Here is a 16254-nt window from a genome sequence, read left to right as displayed (position 1 = left end):
ATACCATCCTTATTTATAATAAGTTTTAATATTTATTTTTAATACTATTTTTTTAATACCATAAAAATAGTGTACACTGACAGTATTTATTAAAAAAAAATTGGCTGAACACCAATTAATATTTCACAGGAGAAACTATTTGAAACAGTCTATATTAATAGCAAGGCATTCTAGAAAACCAAGTACAATACTGAAATGATCCAAACTTCTTAAGATTAAATGATATAAACGAAAAAAAAAATGGTTTCAACCAAGATGGTGTTTTTCAAATACATCTCCTTTGAAATAACAAAAAATTACCAGAAGATGCTATTGATGAAATATAATATGAAATAGTATTTTTTATAATTATCATTCCAAATTTTACCTTAAAAGTACACTTTTTTTTTCAATACATTAAACAAATATTCACTACATAGTATAAAACAAAGTCGCTTCCCGCTGTCTGTCTGTCCCTATGTATGCTTGGATCTTTAAAACTACGCAACGGATTTTGATGCATTTTTTTTTAAACAGATAATAGTGATTCAAGACAAAGGTTTGAATGTATAATACATGCATGATATAGTAAAGAAACACTGATAATTTTAGAGGTTTTTTAAGTGATGTCGTAAATAAACACTTTTTTTTTTGCGCTTACATGTTGTTGATAATTGTTGATTATGTTTTGTTTTTAGTCGAACAAATAGTAAGTAAAATATTTTTGATTTAATTATCGAAAATTGTAGTTTAAGGTAAGGTATTTAAGTTCAAAAAAGAACTGAAGAGAATAGGTATCTTTCGTTGTTGATATTTGTTGATTATCTTTCGTTTTTTGTCTATATTTATATTTAATATTAGTAAGTGATATTTAGTACCAGCACAGGTGCAATTCTAGTATTCACTACAATACAAAGAGTCGCCTGACAACGTTTATCGCTCTACGGAGTGCACCCGGCAAAGGAGGACGGCACTAACACAGCGGCTGAGATATATATTTATATTTTTAACTAGTAAGTGATATTCAGTACCAGCATTGCACCCGTGCTAAGCCGGGGATAAGTCAGGGACGCAGATCCCATCAGATTCAGACTGGGACTGCGAGGATGGATTTACGACTGTAAAAAGCCGAAGCCAGTAGGCGCAACAGCGCACCGCGCGAGGAGCAGTAGCAACAACCTTCCAGGCAAAGAAGCCCCAAAATAAAAACGGGTCCCGTTCATCATTCGCAACTCGCAGATCATCGGCAGAATAGGCCCGGTTTTTGCACAAATCGGCGTCAAATACCGAATGAGCCTTAATAAGACAGTAGTGTTCACTACAGTACAAAGAGTCGCTCCACGGCAAAACGAGGACGGCACTAACACAACGGCTGAGATCTATATTTATACATATTTATAATTAGTAAGTGATATTTAGTACCAGCATTGCACCCATGCTGAGCCGGGGCGGGTTGCTAGTATACACTACAATACAAAGAGCCGCTCCACGGCGGGGGAGAGACGGACCTTCGAACCTGGCGTAGCCGATGGCCTCGCCGCGGAAGCTCTTGACGTACTTGACGCCGTACACGATGATGGGTCGCCGCAGGACGTGCGCCAGCACGAACACGTGGAGCTGGTCCAGGCTGGAGCCCGGCTGGCTGGCGAGCGACAGGAGACCCGCCCAGTCGTCCTCCCACTGTCCCTCGTCCAGGCTGAAGTCCAGCGTGCGCGCCTGGCGCGCCTCGTACTCCTTCCAGCGCGGGTAGAACCTGCCGCAAACCACCGCCCGGTGCCGGGGTCGGGGAGGGAGAAAAACAACCAGGTTCCCACGCGTGCGAGGAATCCACGAACGAAAGAAGCGAAACTCCTTGCTTGTTTCATTATCAGGTATAGGAAACACAATTATCTTTGGCCAAAGTCGCAGATGAAAAAAATAGCTTTACCCTGTGTCAGGGTCGGAGGGTAAAACAACCAGATTCGAACGCGTGCGAGGAGTCCACGAACAACAGAAGCGAATCCTCTTGCTTATCACAACATCAGGTATAGGAAACACGATTCTCTTTGGCCAAAGTCGCAGATGAAAAAAAATAGCTTCACCCAGTGTCAGGGTTGGAGCTTGGAGGTAAAACAACCAGGTTCAAACGCGTGCGAGGAGTCCACGAACGAAAGAAGCGAAACTCCTTGCTTGTTTCATTATCAGGTATAGGAAACACGATTCTCTTTGGCCAAAGTCGCAGATGAAAAAATATAGCTTCACCCGGCGCTAGTGTCGGAGAAAAAAAACAACCAGGTTCCAACGTGTGCGTGGAGTCCGTGATCGAAAGAAGCAAAACTCCTTGCTTGTTTCATTATTAGGTATAGGAAACACAATTCTCTTTGGCCAAAGTTGCAGATGAAAAAAATAGCTTCACCCTGTGTCAGGGTCGGAGGGAAAAACAACCAGATTCGAACGCGTGCGAGGAGTCCACGAACAACAGAAGCGAATCCTCTTGCTTATCACAACATCAGGTATAGGAAACACGATTCTCTTTGGCCAAAGTCGCAGATGAAAAAAAATAGCTTCACCCAGTGTCAGGGTCGGAGGGAAAAAAAAAACCAGGTTCGAACGCGTGCGAGGAGTCCACGAACGACAGAAGCGAAACCTCTTGCTTGTTTCATTATTAGGTATAGGAAACACAATTCTCTTTGGACAAAGTCGCAGATGAAAAAAATAGCTTAACCCAGTGTCAGGGTCGGAGGAAGAAAAAAAAACCAGGTTCGAACGCTTGTGCGAAGTCCACGAACGAAAGAAGTGAAACCTCTTGCTTATTAAAATATCAGGTATAGGAAACACAATTCTCTTTGGCCGAAGTCACAGATGAAAAAAAAATATATACATGTGCAAATATGTAAGTGCTAAATTATACCATTGTACAAGTATGTATCCGAGTGTACGAGTATGCCGCATCTTCCGGTTCCCCCCACCACGTACCCAACTAATCCACTCGTGCAATCGGAATCATCGTAAACTCTCAAAAAATTGTAGGCCCCATCAACATGTTTATTTTTTTTTGTTCGAACCAGATTTTTTTTTGGGGTTAAACCTATATTTTTCGATTAGTTTAGTGATGTTGGTTCTCGGCACGTTCAGATGAAAGCCGAGTTAACACCCCGGCTTTCTGCCACTCACATCGAACAAGAGAAGTCTGCGGACTCGAGTAGAGGAGAGGAGACGGCAAGGGGGGGAAGCAAAAATGACGAAGCACACTTGCACATGTAAACATACATATTTTTGTCAGATGCAATATTTCACTATTTGATCCGTACGTCCGTGATAAAACTTGTGCGATTTCGCGGCAGTTTCGCAAATTTGACGCGAGCACACGCAAAATTTGTTTTTTTTTTTTTTTTCACAGCGGATTTCGCGCGAATAATTCGCGATCGCGAAAAATTTCCCTATCCCTGGCAATACCGCGTGGTTAGGCACGTGGTGTGTGGGGAACCGGTGGAGCAGACGGCAGGGGGACAGGTAGAAATGACGCAGCACACTCCAACGCAGGGGCGGGGAGAACTGAATTTCCAAAGGAGGAGTTGGGGGGGGGGGGGCAAAATACCTTTTTATGATGAATCATCTATTTCCCCCCCCCCCCTATTGAAGCGGCGGTGGGGTCCGGGGGGGGGGGAGGGGGGGTGTCCTCCCCCGGGAAAAATTTTGTATTTCGAGGTGGAAAAAAGGTGCTATTTAAGCAGTTTTTACTATCTAAAAAATTGATTACGCAGCACTTTCTTTGCCCCCCCGTTTACCCCCCCTTCAAAGTTTCAGAAGGGGGGCAAAATACCCTTGCACCCCCCCCCCCCCCCCTGTTGTTGCGCCCCTGCTTCAATATATGTATTTTCCTGATCTGCGACCCCAGCCGAAGAACTCGACAGGGAGGTTGTCGACTCACAGGTGGCCGCCCTGGTGCAGGCTGTCGGCGAGGGCGCGCCGCAGGGTGTTGTCGCGGTCGAACACGCCCCAGGTGGCCTGCATGGCCGAGTCGAGCAGGCAGTCGCCCGACGAGCGGTTCCACAGCGGGAAGAGGCGGGAGCCGAGGCGCGCCGTCACCTCCAGCGACCAGTTGATGACGGGCGGCTCCGACTCGAGCTGCTGCTGGGCGTCGCGGTCCAGCAGCTCGTCGAACAGCTGCTCCTGCACGGCGCCCGGCAGGTCCTCCACCTCTGCAACCAGGGGCCCCGCCCCCGCATCATCCGGGGGGTCACGCCCGCTCCCCCCGCTCCCAGACACACACAGAGAGAGAGGGAGAGAGGGAGAGGGAAAGGAAGAAAGAGGGGGAGGGGGGAGGGAGAGATGGGGGAGGGAGAGAGGGGGAGAGGGGGGAGGGGGAGAGAGGGAGATGGAGAGAGGGGTATGGAAGGGAGAGGGGGGAGGGGGAGATGGAGAGAGGAGGGTATGGAAGGGAGAGAGGGGGGAGGGTTTGAGGGGGAGAAGGGGGGAGGGAGGGGGAGATGGAGAGGGAAAGGAAGAAAGAGGGGGAGGGAGAGATGGGGGAGGGAGAGAGGGGGAGAGGGGGAGGGGGAGAGAGGGAGATGGAGAGAGGGGTATGGAAGGGAGAGGGGGGAGGGGGAGATGGAGAGAGGGGGGTATGGAAGGGAGAGAGGGGGGAGGGTTTGAGGGGGAGAAGGGGGAGGGAGGGGGAGATGGAGAGGGAAAGGAAGAAAGAGGGGGAGGGGGAGGGAGAGAGCTGCAGAAATACACCCCGGGGTAGTGTCCACTCCCCGCTCCCCTACACGCGCAGCTGCTGAAATACAAACGGTAAACGTTCGTCCCTTCAAAACCTTCATGTCTCTCGAGTGTTCCTTCGAAGATTTCTTTGAAATTTTCGATACAACGTTGCATGTTCAATATACCTGTGTCAACACCTGTGACAGGTTAGAAAAACATAAGACTTTAAATATTCTCTTTGCTATAGTGACATATACAGACATAAAGAGATGGGTGTATAGAGGAGAGATATAATTAAAGATTTTGTATGTGTGTACTTACTTCAAACAAACAAACAAAAAAACAAACAAACAAACAAACAAACAAAATCGCAACGCATGCCGGACATTAGCAAGCCAGTAATAAAATTCCCCTGGCTTGTATTAGATGTGAGTGAATATATAAATTTACAAATACAAATTTTTTTTTTATTCGTATTTGATTTACTTCAAGTATTACTATTAACACATCAAAATAATGAACATTCAATTGAAAACTAATATTAGACAAAAAATACTTCAAGTATCACAATTCTTTATTATAAAAGATGTTGGGAAATTTAAAAAAAAAAAAAAAATTTGAATTTTTCTCTACGAAATATGACGACCTTCAGAATTACCATCTAGGGAAATTGTTGGGCTAAAAATAATTTAAAATGAGAAAAATTATTGTTTAAGCTATTATTAATATTTTCTCATATTCAATTCACTTTACCGCACAATTTTCCTTGAATTCAAAGGCATTTGAGTCTACTGAATTGTCCGGAATCCAATGGGAATTAAATGGTCAATTTTAAAAGAAATTATGAATAGGTAAGATCAATAGTTCACTTGACACAATTGAAGTTCACACATCAAACAAGGAAAATAAAAAAGGAAAAGGCAGTAGTGGGGCCCTCTAGTTAAGGTGGTGACTGCCATTTCAGGTTATGCTTTTATATTTATATTAATCACTGATCAACTTTTAGACTTTTTCAATTGTTTAACTTTCACGAAATGAAAAAATAATATAAACAGCGCATACTTTTTTCATAATTACCTGCCAAATTTACATTTTTAACATTTTTGGGTTGTACAAGTAAGGAGAATTTAATTTATTGCAGAACTGAAACTTTTTAGGTTTAACTTCAATGCCACTGGCTACTTCATGATATAATTTGCATTTCTATCACAAAAACTCATTTTATGTTTCATGCCTGTCATAATCGTAACAAATTTGAGAATTTTGAAATGCCAGGTAGAAATTAATTAACATTTTCCGAAAGAAATTCAAACCATATATTGAAGTAGCCAGCGGCATTGCAGTTAACCTAAAAAAAGTTTCAGTTCTGCAATAAATTAAATTCTCCTTATTTGTACGACCCAAAAATGTTAAAAAACGTAACTTTGGCAGCTGATTACGCAAAAAAAAGTATGCACTGTATTTTTTTTTTCATTTCGTGAAAGTTAAACAATTGAAAAAGTCTAAAAAGTTTATCTGTAATTTCTGTGAATGTAAAAATCTTGACCTGAAATGGGAGTCACCCCCTTAAAACCCTTTGTTTTGTAGTGGTATTTCTATCATACCACTCTGCAAAAAAAGGTTACTATTCGCAATGTTTCAGTGGTATTGCCGAAATACCTCGCGTGAGTAAGCCTTGTGCTGCTATCTGGCGATCCTAACAAGAACAAGCAACATTGGCTGCTTTAATTTTTCTCCTTCCGCCACGTCTGCTAAAAGTTACGCAATAGATTCTAATTTATTTTTAGTATATTTCTGTGTGCCTCAAACAAAGGGTTTTAAGCGGTTGTGTTTCTTCCCGGGACACGCGGAGGTGCTTCGGCTCACCGGCCGGCAGGGCGAAGGTGGTGATCTCGGTGACGAAGTGGCAGAGGAAGGAGCCCTTGCGCACGCGCATGGTGGCGGCGACGTGTCGCCGGATGTCGGCGGCCAGATCCGGCGCGACGTAAGAGGGCACCCGCTTCACCCCCGAGCCGGAGCCCTCGATCTGGGACAGCAGCGTCGCCAGCATGTCCTCCCGGTGGAACCTGAGGACACACACAAGCGCTCTACCGTCAAACCCCTTCCCCCCTGTGCGGGCGAGAGACAGCTCCCGATCTGCAGCATCCACGTCGGTGAACTACTGAACTCTTTGTTTATATTTAAATCAAATACTGATACTAATTTAAATTTTTTTTAAATTGATAAAATATATACTTTTCCAACCATATTTATAATATCACTCTAGTCATTTTAGGTAGATTTCAAAGAAATACTAATACATAAAAACCTAGTAGTGTAAAATCTTGTTGAGTTCGTTAATGGGCAATATCCGACCAAAAGGGTAGAAATGGGGAAGGTTTTTTTGAAAAACAGAAATGTTGCTGTAACTCCCGTAATATGGAAAATATTACATCTGTGTGGACGTAAGGAAGCACACACCCTACTAACAGCTTAGGGTGCAGTTACACAGACCGCAAAACCACTTCAGGTGAACAGGTTCACGTCAACATGTTTACAAAACGCGCACATGAACGATCACACGGAAGTTGACACAAGGTGTGTACAACTCCAAAACCCTCACGTTTTGAAGTCGATCTCAGTACAAAATGTGCGATGATTGGCAATGTTAACACGCCCGTGCGAAGTTTACCCACGCGCGGATGCTAGCTTCATCGGATCCCGGGGCAACACTCTAAACCGTAAGTGGGGGCTGCCGGGTGGAAAAATTACATAAAACCAAATTGAAAATTATGAAAGTCGTTAGCCCCATATTTAATTAAGTACACAACGCAAATAAAGGTTTAAATTTTTAAAAAATACATCATTTGTAGGGGGAAAATATGCAAAAGCTAAGTTTCTTTATGCTGAAATGTTCCCTGGCCAACGTCCACCTACCTGGCTCGGCAGGACACGTGAACTCCCGGGTGACGGAGAGACGGGGAGACGGCGAGAGGGCGGGGGCAGGGGGACGCACCTGATGGCGAGGTGCACGAGCGTGTAGCCCGTGTCGAAGGCGGACGGCCGGCTGAGCAGGGCCACCTCGCCGGGGGACAGCTGCCTGGCGGGGTCACCCCCCGACGACAGGTACGCCTCCACAGGGTTCGGGTCGCCGTCCACCACGCCCGCGCACGCGTTCAGCCACTGCCAGTCCGTCTTGCGCAGCTTGCGCCGCGCCTGCTTGCGCCGCCGCTCGTGGTCCCAGTTGTTGGCCGCCGACTCGGCAGCCGTCTGGTGGTTCCTGTCGCGCCGGACGATGGTCCTGCCGACGACAGGAAACGACACACCGCGATAACCCGCCAATCCTGTCTCCAGCCAGGCTACACACTTGACATGTCCGTTTGTTACTTCAACAGTTGTATGATTGCGACGCAGTGCAGTAACACGTGCGATGCAGGACGGTAACGAGTTAAGTTATACCAACATTAATTCAAGACATTAGAGACGATAAATAACGATAACCCACAAATCTTGTCCCGCCAAGCTGGTAAGTTTTTACGCACTTGAAATGTCCGTTTGTTACTTCAACAGTTATACGATTGTGATGCAGGGCGGTAACGAGTTACATTATACTAACATTAATTCAAGACATTAGAGACGATAAATAGCGATAACCCAAAAATCCTGTCCCGTCAAGCTGGTTAATTTCTACGCACTTGACATGTCCGTTTGTTACTTCAACTGTTATACGATTGTGACGCAGGGCAGTAATACGTTACATTATACCAACGTTAATTCAAGACATTAGAGACGATAAATAGCGATAACCCAAAAATCCTGTCCCGCCAAGCTGGTTATTTTTCTACGCACTTGACATGTCCGTTTGTTACTTCAACGGTTATACGATTGTGACGCAGGACGGTAATGAGTTACTTTATACCAACAGTAATTAAACTTACCTACGTAAACATATCGTAAAAAATGCCGAATCACATTAATTTGCCCACAAATGCACCTTGCAGAAGCAACGATACTGGTATATAATATAAAGTGTTGCCAACTACTGGCATGATAAAGTTTACACTAAAACAAGCATTAGCCATTATAAAACCAACATTTATTACCTACAATATATACGGTATTAAAAATTAATACACAGACAACAGAAATAATCAATGATAAAGATATTAAACTACAATTTGTATTAAGGAAATCAGGATGATGCTCGGTAAACAATTTGAATTCACTACGCTCTAGCATCAGCTTCTAAAAGCATTTGTCTGAGCGTTACAAACCTAAATTTAAATTGTGTCGGGATTGCTAGATTGTGTCTGCGAATGCTGACTCTCCTATGGCATCTTTTATCTTAAAAAAAAATATTTCTATCGCAATCCATAGCTATTAAACATACTGTTCATAATTGAAGTTAATTGCACTTGTACATAGTCAACGACTTTGTCAATTGTTAGAATATAATTACGGTATGGACAAAGATCAAGCGAATCTCCAGAGGGGTGATATTCCTGGGTATTTCCAGCATTTTTTTCAAAGCATAAAATTTCCCGGGTAATTCGGGATTTTCCCGAATTTCCCGACCAATCGTCACAATCGACAACACGACGACGAAAGCACAGACGAACACATTCAAACTTTAAACATCAGACAGCTCAAGAATTATGTGGAAAGAATATAGTCATGCGAAAAAAAAAAAAAAAAAAAAAAAAAGCAGAGACGAAAACAGTGGGCTAACAACGAGACCGTTTCAACAACAAATAACAATAAATGCAGACAGGACCGACAAAAAAAACCTGGACAACACGGCGGATAGAGAAATACACATGACGATGAAGACAAAACGGACACTACGGACGAGACACACCAACGAACACAGTAAGTAGTGACGTTTCGGGAACTGGCATCCGTTCCCGTCGTCGGGCACAAAACAGAACGCATTACCGAATTCCCCCCCCCCCCCTCCACTACCCTGACAAAACACTGCCAAACTGCAAACGGCGCACGTCCGATTGAATTGTACTAAATTCAACTTGATTTACATGTACGACCCGCACCCCAACTTTCCGATTTTGTTTTTAAGGAAAAAAATAATATATATAAATATATATACACACACACACACACACTGTGCTTATGGCTTCAGTGCTGGTACATGTAATTTGAAGTTCGAGCCAAACAAACAATTTTTTTATTTTCCCCACCCCACGACAAAACACTGCCCAACATGCAACGGCGCACGTCCGAACGAATTGTACCAAATTCGACTTGACCTTCCGCTTTGCACAAAAACGGACCGGGGAAGAGGGGAAGGGGGTAGAGGGGGCGGGGGAGCCGCACCTCTTGTCCTCCGGCGGGGGGTCGTCGCGGCCGGCCGCCGAGGGCTCTCGCTCCGGCGAGGACACGGCGCTTCCCCCGGGGCTGCGCGCCTTGCAGCACATCACGCACTTGCCCGCCTTGGGCCAGTTCTCGTACGTGCACACGGGGCACAGCCACTTGGCCCCCTGCTGGGACGGTGGCTGCTGCTGCTGCCTGCAAAACAAGAACACTCTCATGGATCGCCCGGGAGACCTTCACTCAGTCCGCTGGCCCGTCTGTCCGTCTGAGCCGCCGTCAGAACCTTCTGGCAAGCTTTCCTTCACTTCCACATTGTTTTAAACTGCACAAACGATTGCATTTATTGCATTGCATCCCCGCGGGACCGCACGAAGGAGCGCACGATTATTATAATTTACCAAACCGCTTGTAATCAACTCCTGTAATGCACGTCGTCTGTTTTCGCTCCATAGAGGCATTTTAGTATAAATAAATAATATATATTTTTTTTGTAAGGATTTAAATATCATTTGCTACAGCACCAGTTGTCCACTGCCGTGGGTTTCATAGTAAAAAACCCCTTCCCTGTTTTTTTCTCCTTTTCAGTTGGGTTTTGGCGGCTACAAGATTTTTTAAATTTTTTATAACAAGCAAAACTGAGCATGATGTGGAATATAATGATTTTTGTCGGACGGCTAAAACATTTTCAAAAATAATTTTTACATAAGTGGACAGGCTACAAATACTTACAATTAAATGTGCAATAAAAATCTGAAGTGAGGTATCAAAGTTTGGAAACAGTGCTGCTGCAAATTGGAGATGTATAATTTCCAGCAACTTGCTGTTTATTTCGGGAGTTTGTGTCTTTCGTGACCAGCATTTCTAATTCGTTACTTTTTCGTAACCTGTGGACAACCTGGGCCAGTCATTTGACCTAAAATTATTTGGCCTAATCAAGACTTAAAATAATTGTACCTAAATTCACTCAATCAATTATTTGGCCTAAATTAACTCAACCTACAATTATTTTGTCCCAAATTATCTCAACTTAAAATTATTTGACGTAATGGCACTAAGATTAAAAATTATTTCACCTAAAGCCAGGACTAAATCCTACTTGATGTTATTTGCTTGGTACCAAACATCATTCGTCTTCTGGACTTTATACTTAAGGCCATCACACACCATCAGACGGAATTGCCATGCTGTGCGATGACGGTGGACTCATCAGTCGGAAGTGATGGACTGACAAACTGATGGCTTCGCATCGAATCGCACCGTGGGATAAAGAACCCTCAGTCCAAACTGCTGTTGTGTTGGAAAAAAGCGTCTCAACAGTCCAAACTGTCACTCCGAACAACCAGTTCATCAGCTGGGTGTCGTGGCGGACACTTTCGTTCATACTCTTTGGTTGCTTCGCTATTTCCCCCCCCCCCCCCCCCCCCTTATCTATCTAAAAGTGCAACTGCAAATGCAACATCTAAAGTTTCTTCCACATTCTACGATGAAACGACACATCCAACGCAACAGCAAACGCAAGACTGATCATGTGTGGGAGGCATTTAGTCAAACCCTGTTACGACATTAATCATGAACTTGAATAAAAAAACATTTAAATCATATTCTTCTCAAGCACAGATATATATATATATATATATTTTTTTTTTTTGTCATTCAACTACTGTTTTTTCAACCCTTGCAGTAATGGTTGGTCATATAAAAATTATTTCAGACGAATGTTGTAGATAATAATTTAGGGTTTCACAATAAAACATAACGGATTTAATAGTGTACATGGTACAGAAATCATTATTATTTTTTTAATTCTACCCCTTAATTTTTTCAAACCCCTTAAAAATTGGTTCGTCTTATCAAAAATTTTCCAGACAAAAGTTTTAGACAAAAAATATAAGATTTACAAACAAATTGAACAGATTTGATAGGAACCTACTAAAAGAGGTACAATTTTTTTTTATTTTTAAATTTTACCCCTATCCTTTTTTAAACCCCTTGCAGCAATAGTTTATTTAATCAAAAAATGTTTCAGACATTAGTTTCAGATAAATATTATAAGATTAACAAACAATATGTTTGAATTTGATGTTGTGCCTATGAAAGGCGTTAGGTATGATTTTTTTTTGTCCTACATGCCTTTTTTTTTTCAACCCCTTGAAAATATGGTTGGTCATATCAAAAGTTTTTGGTATTACTTCTACGAGTTATAATACATTCAAATGGATGTGATATTATGGGAGTTATAGTGACTTTTCTGTTTTTCAAAAAACCTTTCGCATTTCTACCCCTTTGGTTGGATATAGCCCATTAACAAACTCAACCTAAATTTTCCACTAATACTGAGAAAGAAAAACTTTCAAGTATTTTCTGCCTTCCATTATGACACTATTTTACCAAAATTCTACCATAAGAATTTACAAACCTAATCGGAGCATGGATAATTTATTAGGAAAGAATATCAAAATTTCTTAAGATGAAATCAGCAAAACCATCATTGAGATATAAGTTTCAAAATAGCTTAAAAACTTTGTTTGAAAAGAGTTTATTTTTTCTAATATTCCAGGGGAGGGCTTACGGGCTATTACACACTCAAAACACCCTCCTGCCTTCTCCTTATATGACCTTTTAAATTTATAAAATTCTGATGATTTTAAAAGGCCAGGTAAAAATAAATATTTTTTTTTCTGAAAGAAATTAAACCATATCACATAGCAACCAGTTAAATTAACTTTAAAACTAAAAAGTTCCAGTTTTATATTACCTACCAAACAGCAAAAATCAATTTTAAAAATCAATTTTGGCAGCTAATTATGCAAAAAGTATTAGATATGTACATTTTTTTATTATTTTGTGAGAGTTCAGCAACTCAAAAGAGTAGCAGTGTGGAACATAAATATAAAATGATGATCTGGAATGGCCACCTACACCCTTACAGTAATATTTTCCTGTAAGCTTGTTTTTTTTAATCAAAGGGTAATTATTTAAACACAAAAATTAACATGATCAGATTTAGGGCCCGATTATGAAATGTTCTACAGTTTGCGTGAACGTACAGACTTTTAAATTAGAAAGTTAAAACCTTTTCAGGAATAATTTCCAAATTATTTAACTAGACAGTTGCCAAATATTTATATTTAATTGAAGGTGTCAAAAAAAAACAAAAGGGGAGTCAAGAAACGCTGCTGGAAGTTAAAGTTATGTGACTTTCAGCGTCATCTAGAAACCTTTTTGTGAATTTTGAGACCAGTCCTTCATTCATCGTGACTTTCAAAACCTGCAAACAGTAGACACCCTGTTTTATCTACACAGTCCTTCCATTCTCCTTTTCCATGTGTGGTTGCCAACCCTGAGCGGCTATAAATAACTCAATAATAATATCTCTCTCTTTCCTAGAAAACATTTGTTCGTCATCCAACCTAAAAAAAAAAAAAAAAAAAACGAACTTAAGCATTTTTTTGATGGTGCTGGCGGATAAGTAAAGAGAGTGATATTAAGATCTGAGCTTCAAAAAAAAAATATTGTAGTAAATGGAGTTTAAAATTTTGCAAATGCTGCAGCCAAATAGTAAATCTCTTATTATTCTGTATGTTCCTGAAAAAAAAAAAAAAAAAAAAGATAATGCAAGCTACACATCTTGGGAAAGTTGTCTCCCAGTGATTGGACTTCGTTAGTTTCAGCATGTCGTACCAGCTGAAAATGGCAACAGTGCTTTGCTGTTAATAAATTAAGTGTTTTATGGATGGGAGAAGAATGGTGTATGTTGTGAAATTATTAAGAATATCAAAACTATACTACCAAGAAACGATGAATACCTTCCAGAAACATCGCCACAAGAAAGTATTAGTTTGGAAGTTTAAAACTCTAAACTAAGTCAAGAAAAATGTGTGCTATGCAAAGTAATTTCTGGGAAGAACTCCGTGTTTCGTTACATTTGTATAATTCGTTCAAGAGTTATCGCTCCCAAGTGATTTATAATATTGGGCTTGAAGGCAACAGACGACAAAGGAATATATTTTAACGCTAATGAAAGTGATATATTCATAGTTTCAAGAAGTGATGTGTCTTTTTTACTTACTCCCTGATCCACTAATGAAATGTCTAATTGGTAGTGATAGGGTTATTTACAATTTTAACTCTCTTATTGATGTAAATAAAGCTCAATTTGCTTCTAACCTGTGTTTGTTCCTTTCGTTATGTAATTATTAACAATTTATTAAGTCCTTGAAATTTTAAAAAAAATAATGGGACAAAATTTCCCTCATGACTTCCTTCTGTAACTATATCTGATATGTTTTCATAACTGAAATATGCAAGTACACAGCTATTAAAAATTATTGTTGTGTGTAAAATGATTAACATAAATATAAATATTAAGTATACAGAGCCATGTTAAATTAATATTCTATTTAGAGGTAAAAAAAATATGCAAATTTAGATTGAATAGAGAACAGTATGTGTTATTTTCTGTCTTTCCGTAATGTCGCACATTATAATATGCATAAATTAATCCTACATAAATTTAAAAAAAAAATCTGTTGTCACGCCATAACTATATATTTTTTTTTTTTTGCAAAACATTTTCCTACCTATAGGCCTACTCAGGAAATTATTACGATTGAATTGTTAACATGCCGTCCTTCCGCGACAAAAAATTACTGTGGCTAGTTTAATAAACAACAACAAAAAAAAAAAGGTAAATATGTAGTTTAGCGGTTTTGCGAAAAAAAATGTTAAAAATCCGAAAATACTTTTATTCTATTACCATTATCATTCGGAAATACCACTGAACTACATATTTACAAAAAAAAAAAATAATCGCCCGAGCTCCGCGAGTCGTCCCGGGGCCTCGGCTCACCTCACTCGGCCCCTCAGGTCGTTCTCCGCCTCCTTGAGCTCCTTCTTGTCGGCGGCGGGCGGGGCGGCGGAGACCAGCCCCCCGGCGGCGAGCGAGCACTCGCTCGACTGCTCGATGCGCAGCGGTCGCAGGTGCTCGTGCAGGCTGGACGAGCTGGCCGGCCGCGGGGAGCAGCACTGCAGGCACTTGAGGGCTCGCGGCCAGTTGAGGTAGGTGCACTCGCGGCACCCCCACTTGCCGTCGCCGGGCGGCGAGCGCGGGGGGGCCCCGCCTCCCTCCGAGGGCCCCGACGCGAGCGCGGGGCCCGTCGAGGGCTCGTCCCGCAGCCGGTATATCTCCTGCAGCGGCCGCGCGCCGCGACACATCGTGCATTTCACTGCCGATGGCCAGTTGGCGTACGTGCAGTAATCACATACCCATTTCGACGTGGAGGGCCCGCAACTCATAATTACTCCCCTTGCGATCGACTGATTTGTCTCCGAATTACCCCAAAAAGGAGCACAAACGAATTTGGTTACTTGCTTTCAAAAATATCCCTCACCTTCATGTGTTCTTTTAAACTATTTAAAAACCATACGGGAAAAAAAAAAAACCTACAAGCCACTAAAATAAAACATGCCAATTGACTGTGCGTGTGTGTGTGTGCAAAAAGCACAAAGATTCGTATGTTGGCGATTCGATTTTTCAAACAACACCAAAAGGTATTTCAATTAAGATATTACGGGCACGAAAAAAAACACCCACGTTGTCTTGTGGACAGATCTCCGCTTTCTTCAAGCCCTAGAAACAATAAGAAAAAAGTGGATCAGACTTCGCAAAACATTTGTCAAATACGTAAGACTCTTGCACGCATATGAAAATCAGTTTGAAAAATATCCTGAGACACTACAAGCAAGTTAATTTCTGGGATAGTCTCTAAAAAACAACAAAATCCAAACAATCAAGCTACTCACTTTGCATCAGCATGAAGAGCAGGAATAAACTTGCAAAGATTTACTACCAAATTCCATGGATAACAAACAACTTCTTTGTTCTTACGTAACAAAAACAGAAGCTGAACACACAATTCAACAAAAAATATTGACAATACCAAATACTGTTCAAGGAGTCTGCTTACACATAGGCAAAGGAAAACATTACGTCACAACGGTTTAGGAGCCATTTTGAGAAACTGGGACGATATGACGATTAGTTGCCGAGGTCGATCTAATCGATATAACGGTATGATTGAATCAAAAATGGATGGAATGCGATTAGTTAAAGCAAAGTACAAATTTGAATAATTTAATTTAAATTAATCAACTATCAAATCTTATTTATTTGTATCTTCTATCAAAATTTTCCAATCTTTTTGTCTTATATCAAGGCTTTTCTAGGTGGAATATGAAATTGAAATGATATTAAACTAAGCAAAGTATTGTGAAACTAATAAG

General features: G+C 41.4%; 1 protein-coding gene across 1 annotated transcript in view; it reads right to left on the bottom strand.

Annotated features, from left to right (window-relative positions):
- Positions 1–15975, bottom strand: part of LOC134540604 (ubiquitin thioesterase trabid-like) — a 28995-nt gene extending 13020 nt beyond the window's left edge. Inside the window, 7 exon segments of the mRNA XM_063383440.1 lie at positions 1488–1732; positions 3890–4160; positions 6532–6731; positions 7661–7945; positions 9976–10167; positions 14822–15601; positions 15775–15975. Coding sequence (XP_063239510.1) covers positions 1488–1732; positions 3890–4160; positions 6532–6731; positions 7661–7945; positions 9976–10167; positions 14822–15267 — 1639 coding nt within the window. The 5' untranslated portion in view covers positions 15268–15601; positions 15775–15975.
- Between the last annotated feature and the right edge of the window lie 279 nt (positions 15976–16254).

Source organism: Bacillus rossius, chromosome 17 (assembly GCF_032445375.1).
Source record: "Bacillus rossius redtenbacheri isolate Brsri chromosome 17, Brsri_v3, whole genome shotgun sequence".
In the NCBI taxonomy this organism is placed as follows: Eukaryota; Metazoa; Arthropoda; class Insecta; order Phasmatodea; family Bacillidae; genus Bacillus; species Bacillus rossius.
This window is presented reverse-complemented; position numbering and strand designations above follow the sequence as displayed.